The 25,910-nt window shown below is 34.6% G+C and overlaps 1 protein-coding gene across 3 annotated transcripts; it reads left to right on the top strand.

Moving 5' to 3' along the window:
* The first annotated feature begins 1,176 nt into the window (after positions 1-1,176).
* LOC107020356 lies at positions 1,177-17,037 on the top strand. 3 transcript variants are annotated; one of them, XM_015220684.2, is made up of 12 exons: positions 1,177-1,311; positions 2,369-3,753; positions 5,174-5,181; positions 8,033-8,208; positions 9,899-9,959; positions 11,181-11,279; positions 13,025-13,119; positions 13,845-13,958; positions 14,927-14,994; positions 15,942-16,052; positions 16,284-16,518; positions 16,780-17,025. In XM_015220684.2, the coding sequence occupies exons 2-12, from the start codon at positions 2,417-2,419 to the stop codon at positions 16,888-16,890; spliced, it is 2,415 nt and encodes an 804-aa protein (XP_015076170.1). In that variant the 5' UTR covers positions 1,177-1,311; positions 2,369-2,416; the 3' UTR covers positions 16,891-17,025. The 3 variants fall into 3 exon arrangements, with proteins under 3 accessions (XP_015076170.1, XP_027773119.1, XP_015076171.1); XM_015220685.1 differs by having other exon boundaries at positions 1,235-1,306; positions 16,780-17,037; XM_027917318.1 differs by lacking the exon at positions 11,181-11,279 and having other exon boundaries at positions 1,177-1,306.
* Positions 17,038-25,910: the final 8,873 nt, after the last annotated feature.

Here is a 25,910-nt window from a genome sequence, read left to right as displayed (position 1 = left end):
AATTTTCCTAAAATAAAACTTTCAACTTCATCTATATTTGTATGTCTCAATGTAGTTTTTCAAGTATTCACTATATTAATCAAGTACATAATGAATATATTTCTATATATTTTATTATAAAGAAAAAATTGATTAAGAGTAAATTTTAGGTTTAACAAATATAAAAATTATATTTGTATACTATAGTTATAGTCTTGTATAATTATGCTTCATAATAAATATTGTGTCATGCTATGACTACTAATATGTATATTTCGATATACATATATAAAAGATTATTATATAATCTGTTTCGGTATACATATACAAAATAATCCATTGTATACTTTATGTTTGTATTTGTATAATTATAAGTGTATAAGACACAAATATATAAATTTGTATCTATATATACAGTTTTTTCACACTTTATACAAACACAAATGCAAATTATACAAATGTGCTTGTATAACGTGAGAGAGGCAAGCGGGATTTGGGAAAGTAGCGAACGAGATTCTTTGAGGATAGAGGCGAACGAAACGCCATGTATGTATACAATTTTGTATTGCTTTATACAAACACAAATAAAATTTATACATTTATGTTTGTATAAAAGTGAGAGAAGCGAGGGAGAGACTGGCAACGAGAAAATGAGAATGACGAATGAGAATTATTGCGAAATAGGTGAACGACAACAGTTTGCTATGGGTTACAAAGTTCAATTTTATTTATTTTTTAATTATATTATACATTTTTAAAATATTCACTACACATTTATATTTTAAAGTTAATACAATAGTTTTGTTAGTTAAAGTTAAAAACAATCAAAATAAACTTATTTTCATAAGTTTTATAAGCTTATGTAACAAAAGGATAAAACTTATTAATTTTGAGAAATAAGGATGCAAATTGAATAATTGAGTTTCAAATTCATTGATTAACCTAAATAAGTCAATAAAACTTATTCATTTGTTATACCTAGACTATAAATAACTTTATTTCGTTAATTTTGTAACTTTGTTTAACGAGAGGATTAAACTTGCTAACTCTCAAAACTAATAAGGATGTTTTTTGTTCATATTAATACTTGAAGGATAAGTTTTAGCAATATGTCTAAATTAAAGGGGTGTTTTGGGTAAAAATTGAACAAAACAAAAATTACAAGTAGGCGTTTTTGCTTATAAATTTTCTATTCCATTTCATACCCTCGTTAACTTTGTGCTTTAAATCAAGCAAATTGGCCTCTGGATTTTGTGTTTCTTACAAAAATTTACAGAGAAAAAGATTGAATTTTTTCGCTCCTTCTTTTGCTGCATCTTCGCCGCCGGTAAGGTGAACGGAAAGTTCACTACTTTTTATTTTGGGGATTTTCTTGATTTTTGCTGTTTTGTGTGTATATAATTAGATTCAAAGATTTAGCTTTTCTTTTTTTTTGCTTGTCTAGGTTTTTTCGGTTTGCAAATCGTATGTTAATGAAATGGAATTGGAAATCGCTGAAGAATTGTTGTGGCCTCGTGATAAGCTTTTGAATGTTAATTCTTTTGAGATAAAGAGAACTTTGAATTTGCTTGAAATGATTAATTTTTTAGTGTTGGGATGGAATTGGAAAACCTAACTGATTTTAGAGTGAGCTCTAGTTGATTGATTGTTTAATCACTGTGGTTTTTGCTGTTTTGGGTGTATGTAATTAGATTTAGAGATTTAGTTGGGTTTATCTGTGTTCTTTCTGATTGCTAATGCTATTGTTATGAAATGGGATTGGCAACTGCTGGAAAATTGAAAATGTTAATTCTTTTGAGATGTAGAGAATTCTGAATTTGCTTGAAATGACAAGCTTTTTAAGTGTTAGTATGAATTTGGAAAGCCTAACTAATTTTGTAGTGATGCATAGTTGATTGATTACTCAGAGTCTTTTTTTTTTAGTATTTTTGTTTTTTCCCCCTTTGATGGCGTGTTGGTTGAACTAAAAATTAATCTGTATAGGGAAGATAGGTATGATACTGCTTGAATCGGAATGGAAATGCTGGTCCACCAATTATGTTTGCTCATTATTATATAAAATTTTGAATTTCGTAAGCTTGCTACTAACCAAAGATATAAAAGATAATATCTTGCCTTTAATTGAAAAAGATGATACTTGCCTTTAATTGAATTCACAAAATAGAAATAAGATCTATGGTTGTAGAATTTTATGGAGACATGAAGCTAGCTTGCAAGATCCTCACTAGCATGTGAGTGTTACTTATAAATGGTTTTGCATTTATTAAGCTGTTCGTGGATTTGGTGAAAAGTTTATAGATTTGTTGCCTAAACATGGTTTTAGTTGTTATTTTCTCAGAAAAACATCAATATAGGTGGATGACATTCATCAGGTTTTAATGTTTTGCAGGTTGTGGTTCTTTAGGTTCCTTAATTTATATGCTGAAAAAGCCAGAATATGAGTGGTACTCCGAACAAAAGACCTCACGAAGATGGTGGAAATGGTGGGGGTAGTAACCATAGTTACTCTTCTGCTCCAAAATACTCACATGATGACTCAGGTGCATTTCCCAAGGTGATGAGCTCAGGAACACCTGAATATCATGCCTCCTTTGATGTGGGCCAGAATGCTCGGATGCCGAAGATTCAACGGACTGAATCTTCACGAGATGCAGATAGAAGATCTCCTGTGCTTCCAATGTACCGTGTCTCATCATGTCCAGTTGTTTCACATCCTGATCATTCTGTTGCTTCAGAAAATAGGTTGGAGCCCAAGGAAATTAACAAGGACGTCAAGGTTGAGAATCGTGATGCGAAAAGTGAAATAAGGGAGTTGTACCAAGGGACTAAATCTGACAAGGATGATAGATTTGAGAACAGAGCTGATGATGGTAAGGACATTAAAAATAGTAGGGATACTTACCCTGAATACAAGGGAGATGTGAAGACAGATAAGGACAGGTTTAGCGGAGTGAGTTGGAAAGATTCGAAAGAACAGAACAGGGGAAAAAGATATCCTGATCTCCCTGTTCCTGTCGGGAACATGGATCCATGGCATGCGTCAAGAACCCATGGTGCTGCTGAGATAGGAAAAGAAGTCTCAAATTCTGAGAACAGGGATTTTGCTAAAGTGCGTGAAGCCGTTGCTGAAAATAAGATGGATTTGAAAGGTGACGATAAATACAAAGATAAAGAGAGAAAAAGGAAAGAAGGGAAGCACCGGGAATGGGGAGAAAGGGAAAAAGAGAGAAATGATTGTCGGAACAATTTACAACTAGGGAATAGCACTTCTGATAACAAGGAATTGCTTAAAGAGGAAAGGGAATCTGAGCGGTGGGAGAAGGAAAGAAATGATCTTTCGAAGGATAAGGACAGACCAAAGGACTGGGAAAAGGACCATGCAAAGAGGGAAGTGTGGAATGGAGTGGAGAGGGAGGTTTTGCAGAGTGAGAAAGAAGTGATTGATGTTCCTGGAAAAACAAACGAGCCGGAAAACTCAACAGTGGAGCAGAAGAAACAGAAAGATCATGATAACTGGAAAAATACTGACAGGGATGGAAGTGAGAGGAGAAAGGAAAGAGATACTGATTTGGAAGGAGAGAGGCCTGAGAAACGTGTCCGGTGTCAGGATAAAGAACCAGAGGAAGGGGACCTGGATACTGAAGGAGGAGGAGAAAGGGAAAGAGAAGCTTTTAATTATGGAGTTCAGCAGCGCAAGAGAATGTCGCGGCCAAGAGGGAGCCCCATGGCCAATCGCGATCCTCGTTTTAGGTCACACACTCATGAAAATGAAGGGTATGCCTTTTCATTTGATGATTGACTTGACACTATTTGATGCTTTACTCATTAATAATGATCGATAGACAATCCATCGCCTACAACCAGCAGACATAATGGTTCATTAAAACTCTAGATAGACATCATAGACTCTATCTGCTACAATCCTAGAGTTTGATGATGTGAGAACTATCGTATGTTAGAGAAATACGTGTCTACATTCATACACGTCTCAATTCAATTAATTTGTTGAGGGGAAATATTATAGAACTAATAAAAAAAAATAAGGAAAAATAATAGAACTTCCCATAGGATACCTTATGAGATCCTGTATTCAATTACAGAATATTTTTTTACCTTATATGCATAGAGAATGCTTACCTGTCTTGTGCATAGACTCTTATATATGAGTTCCTCTTGTACATTGTTAATCAACTAAATCAATAAAATGTTAAATTTATTTTTCACAAGGTAGTTGAGCCTTTTCGGTCTTGGTAGACATTCATACAGCTTCCACCTATAAGAGACGACCTTATGCGGTTATGCCGCCTGCAGGTCATTGTTTTTCTTTTTTCCTTTTTGTTTCCTAGCGATCAACACTCTCATTCACGAGTGGTGTCGACTGCTCTGACCTCTTTTTTCGGCTATTGGCGCTGCTCCTCTCTTTTTCTAGCATGCCGTTCCTCTCTTTCCTGTGACCAATGTCACTACTATCTTCCTGAGGCAACTGCCACTACTCATTTCTCTGGTGATTATTCTGGATGCTTCTCTCTTCAACTACCAATACCACCGGTGTTGCTCTTCTCTACAGCAGACGACCTCCTCCTCTAGACCTTGAATTTTGGTCATTCTTCTGCCGATTCAAGTTTCCGATGATGTCTTGGAGATCTGCGACACCATACCTCTATTCGATTATTGGAAATAGATCATTTTCTGGTTCCAGGTCTTTGGTTCAACGGCAAAGGTAGTACAACGTGGTGTGTGTGGTAGGTGCACGCCACAACTTCGAATCCTATTGGGGAACTAGGTCTTGTGTTTAAATGGAGAAGTATAGGGGTGACCTATTTTCCACAGACTTTTGAAGCCTAAACAATAGACTTATCGGTTATAAAAAATAAATAAAAGAAGAGTACATTATTTCTCTGTTTCTGAATTCAATTATATTTTGGAATTCTTCCATTTCCCTGTCCTGAAAATTCCTCCCGTCAAGCAATTCAACTAGGTTATCATAGACTTACTTGTCAAAGAATAATATATGGGATGTGTTAAGTTCATTTTCTTGTCTAGCAACTACAAATTGTTAATCTGTGTTGAAAAACTTTCTATAAGTTATTTAGCCTGGATTTTTTTTTCCTTTTTTACCACTTAGATGATATCTGGACATAGATGTTTCTTTGATTGTTATGTAGTGTAACTCTTCTTCTGTCTTTCTGTGCAGATCTCAAGGTAAGCTGTTAAAGTACTTATCTTGGAGTTGTCTCAAATTGGTATCATCCAGGAGGGAGTTGTCCTTGGCATTCATGCTTGCAGATTTGTTTGATTCTGAGAAAATTGCTAATTTAACTAGTTAGACAACATTGATCCCATCTTTTATTGGTTGAGATAGTTTCCATGTTAGGAATTGGTGTTCTTTTGGCCAGCTGTTTCCGCCTTAGGTCGTAGATATTCCTATATGCAAAATCATAGGCTCACATGTTCCTGCTTTTTTTCCCACTTTCATCATAACTGCTTTCTGTTTCTGATTATAGTTTCATGAATCTCCTTCTGTAGAAGTGTTATACTTGAACTGTTTTGAATGTCTCGTTGGTCATTCCTTTTCCAGCATGATGAGAAAGGAACTCTGTAGATGTCCTGATTCATTTTCTGCATCTCATGTGCGCATATATTTTTTTTCTTTCTGGATTTACTCCATTGATTGCTCGAACTTGTTTGCACGGTATATCCGGATACTCTATAAGTTTTAGCTATCCTAAATTTTGTATTATTTTGGACCGGAACTGCAAATTTTGTGCCATTTGTTTGAATTTGTATAACCCTTGTAAATGCCTCCACAGTTATAAAGTTCTGTTGTGCATTAAGAAAGTGATGCAGTGACCAATTTACATGTTTAGTGGCCAAAAAAATCAGTAGTTCATGACCAAATTAGAATGATGCATAGTTGAAAGCTGTTCCCACCAGAATTAGAGGACTGTCTTACTTGAAATGCTTCAAGTCATATTAGATGACAATGCATGTATCTTTTTGCATCGGATTCTTCTTGTACAAATACTTTCTGGCTACATGTTACATATTAAGTTCACTTCTTACAACCATCTCAAAGGTCGTTTGACTCGTGTGCTTGAATCAGGGGACTGTTTGCTGGATTTTATAAAGCCAATCAACATCGTCAAGCTTGTGCTCTTTCTTTCTTTAGATAACCACCTTTTTTTTTTCAAAAAAATCTCTTTATACCTTTTTTGTTCATCAGATTGAGCTGTACTTCGTAACATACTAAGCTTTTCAAAAATAGTTAGGAACTAAAAAATCCTTTTACACGAAATCACACCCGAAAATTAACCAGAAAAAAGTACACCAAAACGGAGATTAGGTGAGGTGATCAGGCGAGATATCTAAGTCATGGTATGATTATCTTTTTCTTTGAGAATATGACTTTTCCTTGTATTTTTGCCTTTTAATAAAGCTGTGAGTTGCATTGATCTCCTTCCTAGTCTGCCAAAATTACAGAGTCCTTCTGATTCTGATGCGTTAATATTTCATTACAAATTTACAAATTCTTCCCTATCCCCGTGTCAAATCAAATCTGAATTGAGGAATGAACATTGGCCAAATTCCAAAATACTCCAAAAAGGTCCACAAAAATTAACAAATTAAAAAGGCTAAGTCAGTCATTATCAGGAGAAAACATGCTATTGTATCCTGTTTAGCATATATCTGTTCCCATTTCTTCCTTTGTGTCTTTAGGGAGAATTAGGGAAAGTGACTCCTAATTCTTAAGTGTCTGTTTAAGAAAAAAATTAAATTGAAAATGTTAGCTTAACCAAAGTAAAAATAGGTCAGAATAGTTACTTGAGCTCAATCCGTAATCTACGTCTGTGTGTTTTTATTATATTATTGCACTTTGATTGAGGGAATGAATTGTTGTGTGCTTACATGTCCTTGGGCCTTCTCATGAGCTAGCCTTTGTGATTGAGTGAGGCTTGAGGTTCATTTTATTTACATGGTAGCATAGCTAGAGCCATCCCTATTGTTCCACGCTCCAAGTGTTCCATGTGAGGCTTGGGGGGTAAGTATTAGAATGTCTCACAGTGGCTGAGAGATTGTTGTCTCCGCATATTGTTTCGAACAGTCCTAATATCATGTGCTAACTTTGGAGTTGAGTTAGGCCCAAGGTCCAATTTTTTAAAAAAATGTCTGCTTATTTTAAACATGAAAGCTTTCTATTTTGAATTAGAAAAGTAACAGCCAGACATTACTGGGGATTTTATTTTGTAGTTTCCAGGATTTAATTTTTTACATTGTCGACAAAATATAGTGGTAATTGTTACATTTCACATCAACTAAATCAAAGACTCAGATTATCAGCCACACTTAATGCGAAACCCAACTTATAGCATACAGCTGTCATCTGATATTTGTGGAGCTTGTAACACATATTGTATTAGCTGTCAGATAATATCTCAGATTCACATGTAATCTATCATTTGTGGAAAATTTCTCTGTGTAAATTTTATTGATGTACTGACTGCAACCTTTTATTCTAGTAAAGAATGCTATTTGCTTGTTGTGACCCATCACGGTACATCGTATGCTTGAAGTTGCGGATTTGGTACTTGTAACATATACAAGTGATTCCGATCCATTAAATTCAGACCGGCATACCTACAGATCATATTACTTATTTAGTGGAAGGGATTTATGAAATTCCTCTTTTGAGTCGAATCAAAAGAGCAAGTGGATTGAACTGTTTCTTGTCTCTGCTTTGCTGCAGAGTCTATGCGTCTAATGAGTTCTGTGATGATAAGTTCTGTAATTTCTTTTTTCTGTATGAAGTAGCTTGTAATAATAACTTTGATCTCAGAATTTTTTTGGGAAATATTAGTTGTCAGTAGGTTAGGATGTTTTTCTAACTGTTTCATCCCAGTATGCTTGCTGCTGTTTTGAAACCGGCTAATTATGGTACAACTACAGAACAGAGGCTGTTTATTGATTAACTGACTAAGATGGGATGCAAAAATTGTTGTCGACTACTTAGTACTCATGCACCATATATGAACAAATGTTTCCTTTGTCTTTGCAGTTAAGCATGATGTATCTGCTGTCAATTACAGAGTTGGTGAGTGTATGCCAGAACTGATTAAATTATGGAAGGAATATGAATCATCCAAAGCAGATGGAGCATCTGATAGCTCTCCAAGTGATCCTACTCTAGAAATTAGGATTCCAGCTGAACACGTATCAGCTACAAATCGGCAGGTAAGATTGTAGTGGTAACAGAGGATTCATATAACACCTTTTATGTTTTATTTCATTTTCTTCTGTGTGTTCTTTAAAGATAATGATCGTCTTAATTTTAAATAAAATCTCTTTCGGTACTCCACTTGGGGGTTTTCCTTTCCGATCATTGAACAAGAAAAAGGGGTTGCACCGGACCCGAGGGTCCTTCGCATACAACCTCTCTAGGTCCGTGAGCTAGGGTTAAGGTCTGCACACCACCCTCCCCAAACCCTACTACTTATGGGATTTCACTAGGTGTGTTGTTGTTGTTGACCAACCAGAATTTTCCGGTGACTCCAAAGTCCAACCAATACGTTGTTCTTTCTTCTTCAAATTTTTTCTTCCTTTGTTTCTTTTTCTTTCTTCTTCTTCAGGCTTCAGAGTCACTTCTACCTTCTTCTTTTTTTCACTGTTTTGATTTTTGTTCTGTTTATTTCTCAATCAACTTTTAAGTATGTACTATCTATTTTTAGTTTTTGAATTAAAATATTTGCTAATATGTTATTGCTATTGAGATTTTTATTATTTTTATATGCAATTAAATATTTTACTTTTTTGATAATAATTGGGCCGCACTTCAAAAAGGCAAACACCTTGCCGCTCGCCTCACCTTTTGGTGAGGCAGACCCTTGTCGCCTTTTGCCATCCAAAACACATTTATTCCAAAAAAAGGAGGGGCTCTATACAGGAGTCTAGCCTAATAAGATAAGTAATTAGCCTATAATTAAATCTAGATATCCTAAGCTAATTATTGATAGCCTATTTGAAGTAAGCCGACTAACAATAGTTGATAAGCATCAATTGCTGAAAAGCACTTTTAAGTGTTGGAACTGATTTACATATTAACAGTTACATATCTTGACATATGTGCTGACATTAATAACAAATAATTGGTATCTTTGGTAAAAATCTCCTTATTTCTGTTTAAAATGACTGAAATACCCTTAAAACTATTTACAGAAATTATTAAATTTACAAGTACACATGGAAAAGAGCTAATAGCGCAGTTACCTTTATCTCAAAAAAAAAAAAGGAGCTAATTGCGGATATAGAAACTAGAAAGGAGGAGATATGGATTTAGTTTTAGGAATGGTACATCAACTGCTACAATCTTTTTTGAGGATAAAAGAGTTAAGAGTCTAGTCAAAGCAAAAGTGCTTAGAAGCTGAAAAGGCATAAGTGACCAACTTATAGCTTTTGCCTGATTTTGACTTACAAGCACTTGGCTTATAAGCTATTTCGGTGTTTCTCAAACACCGAGATAAGCCCAAAAGTGCTTAATAGTTGGTTTGATCAGTTATAAGCTTACCGAACACACCCTCTTAATCTCGTAACAATAAAAAAATTGTGTGCAACATTAGACTGGTCAATTGATGGACCAAATTTGACTCGAGATGCAATAGAAGAGAGCTTCTGAATTCAAATATAAGTGTACCAAGCGTCATCTCTCTCTCTCTCTCTCCCTCATTATGTTGGGTGGATAAAAATTGTTCAGCAATTTTATCCGTTGTATGCATATTCCTGCTACTAATTCTGATACACATCTCATATCCCCATGCCTACAGTTCTGGCCAATGTTACATCTTTCTCTCAGTCTTATCTCTTGGCTTTGTAGTTTGGATTTGTCTAATCATGTTATATCGTCATTTGAGTACTACACCATTTGCAGGTGAGAGGTGGCCAACTATGGGGAACAGATATATACACCAATGACTCGGATCTTGTCGCAGGTTTGTCCTTGTCTCAATAATATTAAGGCTCCATTGTGCACTCATGTATGTATGTATGTATGTTGGTAGTTTGTGCACTTAGTGAAAGTAAAGGGTAAATTAAGAAAAACAACTTAGCTTAGCCCACGGCAGTTTCCAATTACAACTTTCTTGTTTCTCCTTGTGTATTGTGGGAGCGGCTTGTTATTCTTCCAAAAGGAAAATATTTTTGTTGATTAATTTTTGAGGTATGTTTTTGAAAAAGCTAGAGAATCTATGAAAATCAGATGTAAGGAAATGCATATGCCTCTAGACATGCTTTCCAGTTTCCACAATTACATTAAATTTGCGAAATCAGGAGCCTCTAGCCATGCCTCATTCTGGATTTACGGTAGTGCTGGTTTATTCAGGGTTTGTTGTGAAAGAAATGGGCAGTGTGGACTTTGAATAATGAATGGCTGCGCAAGTGTATAGTTATAGCATTTTTTAGTAGTGATAATGGTCTGGTCTGTAGGTGTTTTCTGACAGTGGTGGCAGCTATGCAATATGGTTTGAGACTTAACCTAGAACTGATCATAAAATTGAGACTTCCTTGATGTGGGAACATGACAGAGAGAAAAGAGTTGAATATGTGGTAAGAGACAAGCACACAGGTCTACGGATGAGGAGGTGTTTCTTTGGATGGAAGAGAAGAGTATGTAGGAAGTCCTTGTACATGATGAAAAGATGGATTAGATTGGAAGGTGATGAGTTCTTCTTGACTTCACTCACCAAATAATTTGCACTAGATAACAAATTCATTGTATGGTTGTTTGATGCATTATGCCACGAACTTCTCCAAACCAACAGTGTTTTAGGGTTTCTAGTTTGAAGGGTACCTTCATGTGGTGGATTCTTTCACTAGTCAAGCTTCCATTGTTCCTCAAATTTTTTAGAACTATGATCTAGTCAATTGGCCTTGTAGATAATTATTCTAAAGGGACAATGTAATTGTCCTGAACTTCCCTTGTTGTTGATTGTGGTACTGGTTTCTGTTTGTCTTCCATTGAAGAGGCACAGATTTATGCTCAAATCATATCAATTACTATCAACTTATCTGCTTGTCCATTCAAGCAAACTTGGGAAAACTGTTAAGCCTTGTGCCTCAGAATTGCTTGAGAACTTCCCCATGTACTTTTCCTAGTGATCAGGGACAATACAGATCATGATATCTGTTAACTACTGTTTGTCTTGTTTCTCCAGTTCTTATGCACACAGGTTACTGTCGTACAACTGCGTCTCCTCTTTTGCCTACTATTACGGAGTTACGTGCTACTATCAGGGTACTACCTCCACAAAATTGTAAGTCTCCTGCACAAAATCTTGCTTTAAAAATGCTATTGTTAGGAAACAAAGCCTGTTCTACATGTGGTATAGTGTTTTAAATTTCTCTTGGTAAGTTGTTTTGAGCTGCACTACAACCTAGTGGTCAATGAAGTGGGTTGAGACATGAGGTTGTAGGTTCACATCCCACTTGAGACAAAAACATTAGGTAATTTCTTTTCATCTGCCTTAGCCTTGGTGGACTTAGTTGCCTAATACCTGTTATTGGTGGGAGGTGGCCTGGACACCATGGTTATAACTTATAAAAAAAAGTTGTTTTTCAGCTTCTTTGTAGCCCTAAAATGTAGAGGATCCTTGGATTAATGCGAAGTATCTCTGTGTGACCTACAAGTCATGGGTTTGGGCCGTGAAATCAGCCATTGATGCTTGCATCAAGATAGGCTACCTACATTACACGCCCTTGGGGTGTGGCCTGTCCCTGGACCCTGCGCAACTGTGGATGATTCTCGCACTTGTAGACCTAAATTTTACAACCACCTCTTTATAGTCGCGAGTTTTGATTAACCTCTCTCTACTACTGTTTGTTAATACTCTTGGTTTGTATTTTGGCACCTGGAAAATCAAATATAGGGTATGATAACTTTTCTGGGTAGCTGAAGTGATAATGTTTTCTTTCATTAATATTGATGTCTGGGGTTCCAATTAAAGAATTTGATTACTCAAGGCCAAGATATAATATTTATTAGAAGCTTGTGACTTGGTTAAGCACCTTGCTTCCCCCCTCAGCCAAGTGTAAAAGAATTTTAGAGAGGGAAGTGTGCTTCGTATAAACCTATGCCAAGTGACATATATTTGGAATATCAATGCATGATCTGGTGAAAAATGACTGTTTGACCTACTTTAGTTATTGAATAGCTGTAAGGTGCACCTATCCAGGAATACGTAAGTATAATAAGAAACGGAAAATCCCTTAAGTATGTGTTGCATTTGCAGAGTATCTTTTTGAATTTCTGACCCTTCTACATATCCCATGACTCATCTAGGAGAACTTTTTTGATGAAGACGAATTATCAAAAAACAGAGGATCAGTTAGGATAGCCTCTTTTAGTTTTTCTTTCCATTCTCTCTCTCTGGCTTGCTCTTTCCTTTTTGGTACTTACCTAAATAGTTGATTATGAATCTCTCTGAAGATTTGTGGTGAGGACCTGGATGCATGCATATTTTTTTCACAATGTTAACTAGTTTGTTCCTTGTGGAGATATTCCCCCCCAGTGTTTTATACTATATTGGCCCTAAACTTCCATTTTTTAATTTTCCTGGGCCTTATTTTGATTAGTTAAACCGATATTAAATCCAAGCTTCTGCAAGTTGACAACTTGCTGATCCCTCGAAATGTGCATCTTATATCAACAGTAGTAATTGATCATGGTAAAACTGGAGAAACTATGGAGGTGCAAGTGGACAAATTGCTTATCCCCTTGAAATATGCAGATTGTTCAACTATACCAATTGATCCCTTGAGTCTTTGTTTGCTCTTCTTTTGTGGACATCTTGGCCTTCAAATTTTAGTAGGCGCTGTACTGTCCTTGTGACATTTCTTTACTAATGGGTAAAAAGGTAGACACTGACTAGTTGTTCAGAACCTTAGAATCTTTTACATGATTTCTGTGAGTAAAATCATAAATCTGTTCAAATTAGTTGTTGCATCCCAATTCACTGCATTTCTGATGTCAAACTCTGAATTTGTTGTTGAATTTATGAAGGCTACATATCTACTCTGAGGAACAATGTGCGGTCACGTGCGTGGGGAGCTGCAGTTGGCTGTAGCTATCGTATTGAGCGGTGCTCTGTTGTGAAGGTGTGGATTACCATTCTTCATTCCATCTCTTCTTTTCTTTCTGGTATAGCAAAATAAGTTTAATTTTTTTATAAGTTCAATAATTTTATCAATAATTGGAACTGCACTTCTTTTGAAAATAACCTCTCTGCCTGACAAGGTAGGGTAAGGTCTACCTACCCTCTATCCTCCTAGACCCCACTTAGGGAAAATACTGGGTATGTTGTTATTGTAATGGGGAAATCTCCTGTTTACAAGTGATATGCCAAAACGTAGAGAATCGTTATCAAAATATGATTCTGACGAGCAGCTCCTAATTTTCTATACAAATTGTAACATCATGGGTGCACCAAAAATAAACTACGAATCAGACGCTATTCGTCAAATGTAGATATTCGTTCATCCCCTCGAAAGCTCTTCTATTTTTTTTCCTACTGAACCCACAGGAGTTCTAGTGGGGCAATATCCAGGCTCTTCTTCGAATTCACTTTCTTAATTTCTAGTGGAGAGTCTCTTTCTCTGTATCTACTTTGTTTTGCCAAACTTTTAGTTTTCATTAGATGATTGAATATACTGTGGATGGACTTACATTTACCAGCTTTTTTTGCTTAGATACACATTTATTTACTTTTGATTTATATATGCGAGTAAATTCTTTGTATAACTATTGAATGTGCAGTTATCTCTATGTGGAACTTTGTACCGCTTCCTATATAACCTTTTTGATTATTTGTCTTGTCCTTCAGAAAGGAGGTGGAACAATCGATCTTGAACCTTGTCTAACACATTCCTCAACCTTGGAGCCTACTCTTGCTCCGGTGGCGGTAGAGCGCACTATGACCACTCGAGCTGCAGCTTCGGTATTGTTTCACTTAAGTAGAAGTTCATTCTGCTTTCTAAATTTGTTAGTGTTATATGACAAAAATCAGCTGCTCACTTTCCTTCTCTGGTAGCCTAAAATTGTTTATCATTCTGCTGTTCTCTCTATAAATAGCATAATCAGCTGAAAACCATCTAGATTGCTGGCTTTTTCTCTTTAAGATTTCTGTAGGCTACTGCTAAACCCTTTTGTACTCTAAAGCTGTCAAACTAACATCTAATGGATGTAATCCTATCCATTTAAACAGTTCGATAGAAAAGGATAAACAAAGATAAAGAGGATTCTGGTTTATTCGTGGGAACATGATTTGGCGTCAACTGTATTATCAAAAAAATGATTTTGCCTCAACTATCTTTATATTTTAATATAATAACATAAATTAAAATTCTGAAACTTGGAACTTCCTGCATCTATACCTTTTTTGAGTGATCAAATTCCTTCTATATGATTCATCATATAAACAGCCCAAGTACATCACAGTTGAGTTTGAGATAATACTCGGTCTTTATACATCATGTAATCATCTTATGTACATTTTCTGTGAGATGTATTATGCTGCGACTATTTAGGATTAAGGGAATGACCTCTCACAGTTCTGACTGTCGACGATCAGGCTTCTACTAGCCTGCATGGAGCTAGGGACTTGTCATGGAAAACTCAATATGACACACAATGTAAAAAGTTACTTCCTCCGGATTTTGAGCTTTCCGCTAGATCCAATGGTAATGAAAGCTGCAAATAACTAACTCAAAATAGTTCTGACACTCCATTTTAGGTTAATCTATGTGATCTGATGATCCTCTTTTTGTTATGCATCTTTGCTTAAGGTACTGAAAGAAGGAGATCTAAACTATGTCTTCTCTTTTAATCTTTGTTGTAGTGTATTGTCGTTTGCTATTTTTACTTTAACTCAGCCCTCAACTTTTCTGTTGGTTACTCTCTTTGTAGAATGCACTACGACAACAGAGGTTTGTACGTGAAGTGACAATTCAGTTCAACTTATGCAATGAGCCTTGGTATGTACTGATTTTCTGGGTCAGCTTGCTCTTCAAATAGATGTTTTTTTTTCCACTCCTTAGATACAGAACTTTCCAGTTATGCATAGACTCTTGATATGTTGTTGTTGTTGTTGTTGTTATGCATAGACCCTTGATGTGGTATAATACTCGGTCTTCTTTTCTTCTCATTCTGATTTTTCTGTTGGGTTCTGTTCATAACAAAAGAAGTAATTTTAATACTTTTAGTAAATAATTTACGGGGAGCAACCAGTTTTGTTTTCGCACTTTCTAGTGATTTATCTGAAGATATTTTTCAAACTTATTGGAAAGGAGAACCAGGTAAATTTCTGTCAAATCATCTTTTCGCTTAAATAATGTGTATTACTCAATAGTTACAAAATTGTTGCTATCCTATGCAAGGGTTGAGGGCAGATGCTAGTGTCTATAAAGATAAATCTCTAGTAAATCCTCAAGAAACTTATCTGCATGGATCTGTGAAGGATTATCTGCATTACTTATCCTTTTGTTCTATTTTGGTACTTGTTAAAAATACTGAGCATATGACTAGAAGTATAACTTCGAAGCAGTAAGATTGATTCTTTGGAGGACCCTTTAGTTTTCTTAATCTCGATCATAGGGTGCTTGGGACTTTAAGGACATTTCCCTGGTAGATATGGTCTTTGTAATCTTGTGTTGAGATTTTCCCCATATGTTAATAAGCACTTGAGGTATGAGTTGGTATATCAAGGATGATCAATGCTATGTTTTACTTGTCATGTTCTATCCTCTGACTTTTGATTTTGAGTCTGTAACAAAACCGGTGGTTTGATTGATATCCTTGAAAACAAAGCCCACTTTACTGACTCATTTACCTTGAAAGATTCTTTTTGATATTTTAAGATGAGCTGTAGCCTATGGTTTATCCAGGCTTGTATTTACTTACTGTTTCTCGTTTCTTTCCCCAGGCTCAAATACAGTATCAGTGTTGTTGCTGACAAGGGTCTAAAAAAGGCCCTTTTTACTTCCTCACGCCTGAAGAAGGGAGAAGTTCTTTACTTGGAAACTCATTCTAAGAGGTAACCACTGGCTTCACTCCTTTTAGTTTTTACCACCCTTCCATGGGTAAAAATGTAACTCCATGCAGCTCTCTTAGTCTCTTATATTCCTTGCATGTTTCCTCTGGATCAGAGCGTAAAGGAAAGAAAAATCATTGAAAAAGTGATTGATGGTGTGATCTTTGATACTTTTATACCTTCTATGTGATCCTCATTTTCCTTCACTTCCTGACACTTGTTAATTACTTGAAGGTATGAGCTCTGTTTTAGTGGTGAAAAGATGGTTAAGGCTACAACTTCTCTGATGCATGAAATGGATGTTGACAAACCTCAAAGTTACAATTTACACATGGCAAACGGAGAAAAAAATGGAGTGAATGGTGAGAATACGATGGTAGATATGTTCCGACTGTCTCGTTGTAAGAAGCCCCTGCCTCAGAAACTAATGCAATCAGTTGGAATTCCTTTGCCCCTTGAACATGTTGAGGTACTCATCCTTGTTTCTTCCCCATTATATTGCTCTGACTCTTCTTCAAATGCCGATAGATGCATGTCAAATCTTCTAAAAAGTAGTGCATTTTTGGAAGATTCTATAGTAATATGGCAATATTTTTGGAGAGTCTGAACAACATTTGTATAATAGCAACACCATGAAGAAAAAGTAACATGTGCTGTGAACCAAAGCTACTCCCCTTGTCAGGGTGTACTTTTACCTTGATTGTCTAACAATGTTATTAACTTTTGGAAGGTTTTGGAGGAGAATCTGGAGTGGGAAAACATTCAATGGTCACAAACTGGTGTTTGGATTGCTGGAAAAGAATATCCTCTTACTAGAGCACATTTTCTTTCCCCAAATTAGGCAATGCTTTGTTATAGATACAGTTTATTCTATAAGACAAAGATGTATTGGGATTTATACTGATTAGAATGATAAATTGTGGAACTCATGAACAATGTTGTTTTGTGAACATTGTGCATATGTTGATTTCTTCTTCCAGCTTCTCTATTTGTTTTTCCTTTCCTTATTTGATGATTTCCAAGTTTTTACTTTTTTCGTGTAGCCCGCGTAGGTGTCATAAAATAGAAATTCAAGATTTTAGACGTTTTTCATGTGTGTTAGTTCATTATTTTTTCAAAAATTCGTATGCCCGAAAGTTCTTCAAAAAATCTTTAGGAAGCTATTTCACCAAATATTCATGGGTTAATATACACGAAAAATTGAAGAAATCGCCTGTTTTTATATATAGGCTCCAAAATGCCTAAAAATGCCTCGAATCATGTTGAGGTCATATGTATTGCTCTTCAAACTCCTTTTTTTAAAAAAAAATTATTTAGAACCCATTTCACCAAATATTCATGAGCTAATATCCATAAAAAATTGTCTATTTTTATAAAATGACTCCTAAATATCCAAAAATATTTCAGATCATAGTGAAGTTATATGTATTGCTTCCCCAATTCCTTCTCGTAAAGTTATTTCAAAAAACTGCCCGGAGGCTTTTCACCAAACAAACGAAAAGTTGAAATAATTGCCTAATTCCAATAAAATGGCTCCTAAGTGCGCAAAAATGTAGCGAATCATGGTTAGACTATACGCTCTAAAACCTTACGGAGGGTCTTGTAATTTTTTTTTAAAAAGTCGTTGGGAGTCTATTCACTAAATATTCATGGACTAATATACACAATTTTTTTTTGAAAAATTTGCCAAAGTTACTATAAAATGTCTTGTGTGCCAAAAAATAGATCACAATGAGGCTAAAAATGTCGTGGATCCTAATGAGGCTATAAGTATTGATCCCCTAACTCCTGACAGAGTCTAGTAAAGCCTTTTTTTTTTTTTTAAAAAAAAAGAAAATCAGCCGAGAGGCATTTCATTAAATAATCACGGGCTAACACACACGAAAAATTAAAAAAATCTGCCTAATTCCTATAAAATAGCACCTAAATTTCCAAAAATGTCGCGGATCATAGTGAGGCTATACATATTGCTCCACAACTCCTTACGGTGGGTCTTATAAAGTTTTTTTCAAAAAATCGTCCGAAAAATATTTCATTAAATAATCATGTGCTAACACACACGAAAAATTAAAAAAATTGCCTAATTCCTATAAAATAGCACCTAAATGTACAAAAATGTCGCGGATCATAGTGAGGCTATACATATTGCTCCACAACTCCTTACGATGGTTCATTTAAAGTTTTTTTTCAAAAATTATCCGAAAAATATTTCACCAAAAATTCATGGCTAACACACACGAAAAATTAAAAAATCTGTCTAATTCCTATAAAATAGCACCTAAATGTCCAAAAATGTCGCGGATCATAGTGAGGCTATACATATTGCTACACAACTCCTTACGGTGGGTCTTATAAAGTTTTTTTCAAAAAATTGTCCGAAAAATATTTCACCAAATAATCATGGGCTAACACACACGAAAAATTAAAAAGTCTGCCTAATTCCTATAAAATAGCACCTAAATGTCCAAAAATGTCGCGGATCATAGTGAAGCTATACATATTGCTCCACAACTCCTTACGGTGGGTCTTATAAAGTTTTTTTCAAAAAATTATCCGAAAAATATTCATTAAATAATCATGTGCTAAGACACACGAAAAATTAAAAAATTTGCCTAATTCCTATAAAATAGCACCTAAATGTCCAAAAATGTCGCGGATCATAGTGAGGCTATACATATTGCTCCACAACTCCTTACGGTGGGTCTTATAAAGTTTTTTTCAAAAAATTATCCGAAAAATATTCATTAAATAATCATGTGCTAAGACACACGAAAAATTAAAAAATTTGCCTAATTCCTATAAAATAGCACCTAAATGTCCAAAAATGTCGCGGATCATAGTGAGGCTATACATATTGCTCCACAACTCCTTACGGTGGGTCTTATAAAGTTTTTTTCAAAAAATTATCCGAAAAATATTTCACCAAATAATCATGGGCTAACACACACGAAAAATTAAAAAATCTGCCTAATTCCTATAAAATAGCACCTAAATATCCAAAAATATCGCGGATCATAGTGAGGCTATACATATTGCTCCACAACTCCATACGGTGGGTCTTATAAAGTTTTTTTCAAAAAATTGTTCGAAAAATATTTCATTAAATAATCATTTGCTAACACACACGAAAAATTAAAAAATCTGGCTAATTCGTATAAAATAGCACCTAAATGTCCAAAAATGTCTCGGATCATAGTGAGGCTATACATATTGCTCCACAACTCCTTACAGTGGGTCTTATAAAGTTTTTTTTCAAAAAATTGTCCGAAAAATATTTCACCAAAAATTCATTGGCTAACACACACGAAAAATTAAAAAATCTGCCTAATTCCTATAAAATAGCACCTAAATGTCCAAAAATGTCGCGGATCATAGTGAGGCTATACATATTGCTCCACAACTCCTTACGGTGGGTCTTATAAAGTTTTTTTCAAAAAATTGTCCGAAAAATATTTCACCAAATAATCATGGGCTAACACACACGAAAAATTAAAAAATCTGCCTAATTCCTATAAAATAGCACCTAAATGTCCAAAAATGTCGCGGATCATAGTGAGGCTATACATATTGCTCCACAACTCCTTACGGTGGGTCTTATAAAGTTTTTTTCAAAAAATTGTCCGAAAAATATTTCACCAAATATTCATGGGCTAACACACACGAAAAATTAAAAAATCTGCCTAATTCCTATAAAATAGCACCTAAATGTCCAAAAATGTCGCGGATCATAGTGAGGCTATACATATTGCTCCACAACTCCTTACGGTGGGTCTTATAAATTTTTTTTCAAAAAATTGTTTGAAAAATATTTCACCAAATAATAATGGGCTAACACACACGAAAAATTAAAAAATCTGGCTAATTCGTATAAAATAGCACCTAAATGTCCAAAAATGTCGCGGATCATAGTGAGGCTATACATATTGCTCCACAACTCCTTACGGTGGGTCTTATAAAGTTTTTTTCAAAAAATTGTCCGAATAATATTTCATTAAATAATCATGGGCTAACATACACAAAAAATTTAAAAATCTGCCTAATTCCTATAAAATAGCACTTAAATGTCCAAAAATGTCGCGGATCATAGTGAGGCTATGCATATTGCTCCACAACCCTTACGGTGGATCTTATAAAGTTTTTTTCAAAAAATTATCCGAAAAATATTTCACCAAATAATCATGGGCTAACACACACGAAAAATTAAAAAATTTGCCTAATTCCTATAAAATAGCACCTAAATGTCCAAAAATGTCGCGGATCATAGTGAGGCTATACATATTGCTCCACAACTCCTTACGGTGGGTCTTATAAAGTTTTTTTCAAAAAATTGTCCGAAAAATATTTCACCAAATAATCATGGGCTAACACACACGAAAAATTAAAAAATCTGCCTAATTCCTATAAAATAGCACCTAAATGTCCAAAAATGTCGCGGATCATAGTGAGGCTATACATATTGCTCCACAACTCCTTACGGTGGGTCTTATAAAGTTTTTTTCAAAAAATTGTCCGAAAAATATTTCACCAAATATTCATGGGCTAACACACACGAAAAATTAAAAAATCTGCCTAATTCCTATAAAATAGCACCTAAATGTCCAAAAATGTCGCGGATCATAGTGAGGCTATACATATTGCTCCACAACTCCTTACGGTGGGTCTTATAAAGTTTTTTTCAAAAAATTGTCCGAAAAATATTTCACCAAATATTCATGGGCTAACACACACGGAAAATTTAAAAATCTGCCTAATTCCTATAAAATAGCACCTAAATATCCAAAAATATCGCGAATCATAGTGAGGCTATACATATTGCTCCACAACTCCATACGGTGGGTCTTATAATGTTTTTTCCAAAAAATTGTTCGAAAAATATTTCATTAAATAATCATTTGCTAACACACACGAAAAATTAAAAAATCTGCCTAATTCCTATAAAATAGCACCTAAATGTCCAAAAATGTCGCGGATCATAGTGAGGCTATACATATTGCTCCACAACTCCTTACTGTGGGTCTTATAAAGTTTTTTTCAAAAAATTGTCCGAAAAATATTTCACCAAATAATCATGGGCTAACACACACGAAAAATTAAAAAATCTGCCTAATTCCTATAAAATAGCACCTAAATGTCCAAAAATGTCGCGGATCATAGTGAGGCTATACATATTGCTCCACAACTCCTTACAGTGGGTCTTATAAAGTTTTTTTTAAAAAATTGACCGAAAAATATTTCACCAAATATTCATTGGCTAACACACACGAAAAATTAAAAAATCTGCCTAATTCCTATAAAATAGCACCTAAATGTTCAAAAATGTCGCGGATCATAGTGAGGATATAAATATTGCTCCACAACTCCTTACGGGTGTGTCTTATAAAGTTTTTTTCAAAAAATTGTCCGAAAAATATTTCACCAAATATTCATGGGCTAACACACACGAAAAATTATAAAATCTACCTAATTCCTATAAAATAGCACCTAAATGTCCAAAAATGTCGCGGATCATAGTGAGGCTATACATATTGCTCCACAACTCCATACAGTGGGTCTTATAAAGTTTTTTTCAAAAAATTGTCCGAAAAATATTTCATTAAATAATCATGGGCTAATACATACGAAAAATTAAAAAATTTGCCTAATTCCTATAAAATAGAACCTAAATGTCCAAAAATATCGCGGATCATAGTGAGGCTATACATATTGCTCCACAACTCTTACGGTGGGTCTTATAAAGTTTTTTTTTTAAAAATTATCCGAAAAATATTTCACCAAATATTCATGTGCTAACACACAAAAAAAATTAAAAAATCTGCCTAATTCCTATAAAATAGCACCTAAATGTCCAAAAATGTCGCGGATGATAGTGAGGCTATAATACATATTGCTCCACAACTCCTTACGGTGGGTCTTGTAAAGCTTTTTTCAAAAAATTGTCCGAAAAATATTTCACCAAATATTCATGGGCTAACACACACGAAAAATTAAAAAATCTGCCTAATTCCTATAAAATAGCACCTAAATGTCCAAAAATGTCGCGGATCATAGTGAGGCTATGCATATTGCTCCACAACTCCTTATGGTGGGTCTTATAAAGTTTTTTACAAAAAAATGTCCGAAAAATATTTCACCAAATATTCATGGATAAACACACACGAAAAATTAATAAATCTGCCTAATTCCTATAAAATAGCACCTAAATGTCCAAAAATATCGCGGATCATAGTGAGGCTATACATATTGCTCCACAACTCCTTACGGTGGGTCTTATAAAGTTTTTTTCAAAAAATTGTCTGAAAAATATTTCATTAAATAATCATGGGCTAACACATACGAAAAATTTAAAAATTTGCCCAATTCCTATGAAATAGCACCTAAATGTCTAAAAATGTCGCGGATCATAGTGAGGCTATACATATTGCTCCACAACTCCTTACGGTGGGTCTTATAAAGTTTTTTTCAAAAATTGTCCGAAAAATATTTCACCAAATATTCATTGGCTAACATACAAAAAAAATTAAAAAATCTGCCTAATTCCTATAAAATAGCACCTAAATGTCCAAAAATGTCGCGGATCATAGTGAGGCTATAAATATTGCTCCACAACTCCTTACGGTGGATCTTATAATGTTTTTTTCAAAAAATTGTCCGAAAAATATTTCACCAAATAATCATTGGCTAACACACACGAAAAATTAAAAAATATGCCTAATTCCTATAAAATAGCACCTAAATGTCCAAAAATGTCGCGGATCATAGTGAGGCTATAGATATTGCTCCACAACTCCTTACGGTGGGTCTTGTAAAGTTTTTTTCAAAAAATTGTCCGAAAAATATTTCACCAAATATTCGTGGGCTAACAAACACAAAAAATTAAAAAATCTGCCTAATTCCTATAAAATAGCACCTAAATGTCCATAAATGTCGCGGATCATAGTGAGGCTATACATATTGCTCCACAACTCCTTACGGTGGGTCTTATAAAGTTTTTTTCAAAAAATTGTCCGAATAATATTTCATTAAATAATCATGGGCTAACATATACGAAAAATTTAAAAATTTGCCTAATTCCTATAAAATAGCAGCTAAATGTCCAAAAATGTCGCGGATGATGTAGCTATGCATATTGCTCCACAACTCCTTACGGTGGGTCTTATAAAGTTTTTTACAAAAAATTATCCGAAAAATATTTCACCAAATATTCATGGATAAACACACACGAAAAATTAATAAATCTGCCTAATTCCTAAAAAATAGCACCTAAATGTCCAAAAATGTCGCGGATCATAGTGAGGCTATACATATTGCTCCACAACTCCTTACGGTGGGTCTTATAAAGTTTTTTTCAAAAAATTGTCCGAATAATATTTCATTAAATAATCATGGGCTAACACACACGAAAAATTTAAAAATTTGCCTAATTCCTATAAAATAGCACCTAAATGTCCAAAAATGTCGCGGATCATAGTGAGGCTATATATATTGCTCCACAACTCCTTACGGTGGGTCTTATAAAGTTTTTTTCAAAAAATTGTCCGAAAAATATTTCACCAAATAATCATGGGCTAACACACACGAAAAATTAAAAAATCTGCCTAATTCCTATAAAATAGCACCTAAATGTCCAAAAATGTCGCGGATCATAGTGAGGCTATACATATTGCTCCACAACTCCTTACGGTGGGTCTTATAAAGTTTTTTTCAAAAAATCGTCCGAAAATATTTCATTAAATAATCATGTGCTAACACACACAAAAAAATAAAAAAATTGCCTAATTCCTATAAAATAGCACCTAAATGTCCAAAAATGTCGCGGATCATAGTGAGGCTATATATATTGCTCCACAACTCCTTACGGTGGGTCTTATAAAGTTTTTTACAAAAAATTGTCCGAAAAATATTTCACCAAATAATCATGGGCTAACACACACGAAAAATTAAAAAATCTGCCTAATTTGTATAAAATAGCACCTAAATGTCCAATAATGTCGCGGATCATAGTGAGGCTATACATATTGCTCCACAACTCCTTACGGTGGGTCTTATAAAGTTTTTTTCAAAAAATTGTCCGAAAAATATTTCACCAAATAATCATGGGCTAACACACACGAAAAATTAAAAAATCTGCCTAATTCCTATAAAATAGCACCTAAATGTCCAAAAATATCGCGGATCATAGTGAGGCTATGCATATTGCTCCACAACTCCTTACAGTGGGTCATATAAAGTTTTTTACAAAAAATTGTCCGAAAAATATTTCACCAAATATTCATGGATAAACACACACGAAAAATTAATAAATCTTCCTAATTCCTATAAAATAGCACCTAAATGTCCAAAAATGTCGCGGATCATAGTGAAGCTATACATATTGCTCCACAACTCCTTACGGTGGGTCTTATAAATTTTTTTTCAAAAAATTGTCCGGAAAATATTTCACCAAATAATCATGGGCTAACACACACGAAAAATTAAAAAATTTGCCTAATTCCTATAAAATAGCACCTAAATGTCCAAAAATGTCGCGGATCATAGTGAGGCTATACGTATTGCTCCACAACTCCTAATGGTGGGTCTTATAAAGTTTTTTACAAAAAATTGTCCGAAAAATATTTCACCAAATAATCATGGGCTAACACACACGAAAAATTAAAAAATCTGCCTAATTCCTATAAAATAGCACCTAAATGTCCAAAAATGTCGCGGATCATAGTGAGGCTATACATATTGCTCCACAACTCCTTACGGTGGGTCTTATAAAGTTTTTTACAAAAAATTGTCCGAAAAATATTTCATTAAATAATCATGGGCTAACACACACGAAAAACTAAAAAATCTGCCTAATTGCTATAAAATAGCACCTAAATGTCCAAAAATATCGCGGATCATAGTGAGGCTATGCATATTGCTCCACAACTCCATACGGTGGGTCTTATAAAGTTTTTACAAAAAATTGTCCGAAAAATATTTCACCAAATATTCATGGATAAACCTACACGAAAAATTAATAAATCTGCCTAATTCCTATAAAATAGCACCTAAATGTCCAAAAATGTCGCGGATCATAGTGAGGCTATACATATTGCTCCACAACTCCTTACGGTGGGTCTTATAAATTTTTTTTCAAAAAATTGTCCGAAAAATATTTCACCAAATAATCATGGACAAACACACACGAAAAATTAAAAAATTTACCTAATTCCTATAAAATATCACCTAAATGTCCAAAAATATCGCGGATCATAGTGAGGCTTTACATATTGCTCCACAACTCCTTACGGTGGGTCTTATAACGTTTTTTTCAAAAAATTGTCCGAAAAATATTTCACCAAATAATCATGGGCTAACACACACGAAAAATTTAAAAATCTGCCTAATTCCTATAGAATAGCACCTAAATGTCCAAAAATGTCGCGAATCATAGTGAGGCTATACATATTGCTCCACAACTCCTTACGGTGGGTCTTATAAAGTTTTTTTTAAAAAATTGTCCGAAAAATATTTCACCAAATATTAATGGGCTAACACACACGAAAAATTAAAAAATCTGCCTAATTCCTATAAAATAGCACTTAAATGTCCAAAAATGTCGCGGATCATAGTGAGGCTATACATATTGCTCCACAACCCTTACGGTGGATCTTATAAAGTTTTTTTCAAAAAATTGTCCGAAAAAAATTTCACCAAATAATCATTGGGCTCACACACACGAAAAATTAAAAAATCTGCCTAATTCCTATAAAATAGCACCTAAATGTCCAAAAATGTCGCAGATCATAGTGAGGCTATACATATTGCTCCACAACTCCTTACGGTGGGTCTTATAAAGTTTTTTTCAAAAAATTGTCCGAAAAATATTTC

This window comes from Solanum pennellii, chromosome 5, assembly GCF_001406875.1.
Source record: "Solanum pennellii chromosome 5, SPENNV200".
In the NCBI taxonomy this organism is placed as follows: Eukaryota; Viridiplantae; Streptophyta; class Magnoliopsida; order Solanales; family Solanaceae; genus Solanum; species Solanum pennellii.
This window is presented reverse-complemented; position numbering and strand designations above follow the sequence as displayed.

What these genes read in the sequence shown, in the direction of transcription:
- LOC107020356 (XM_015220685.1), top strand. Translation starts at nt 2,417, where the DNA reads ATGAGTGGTACTCCGAACAAAAGACCTCACGAAGATGGTGGAAATGGT. An exon ending in AGCGGTGCTCTGTTGTGAAG is followed by an intron (nt 13,120 to 13,844) that starts GTGTGGATTACC and finishes CTTGTCCTTCAG; the next exon opens with AAAGGAGGTGGAACAATCGA. An exon ending in TGCCCCTTGAACATGTTGAG is followed by an intron (nt 16,519 to 16,779) that starts GTACTCATCCTT and finishes AACTTTTGGAAG; the next exon opens with GTTTTGGAGGAGAATCTGGA.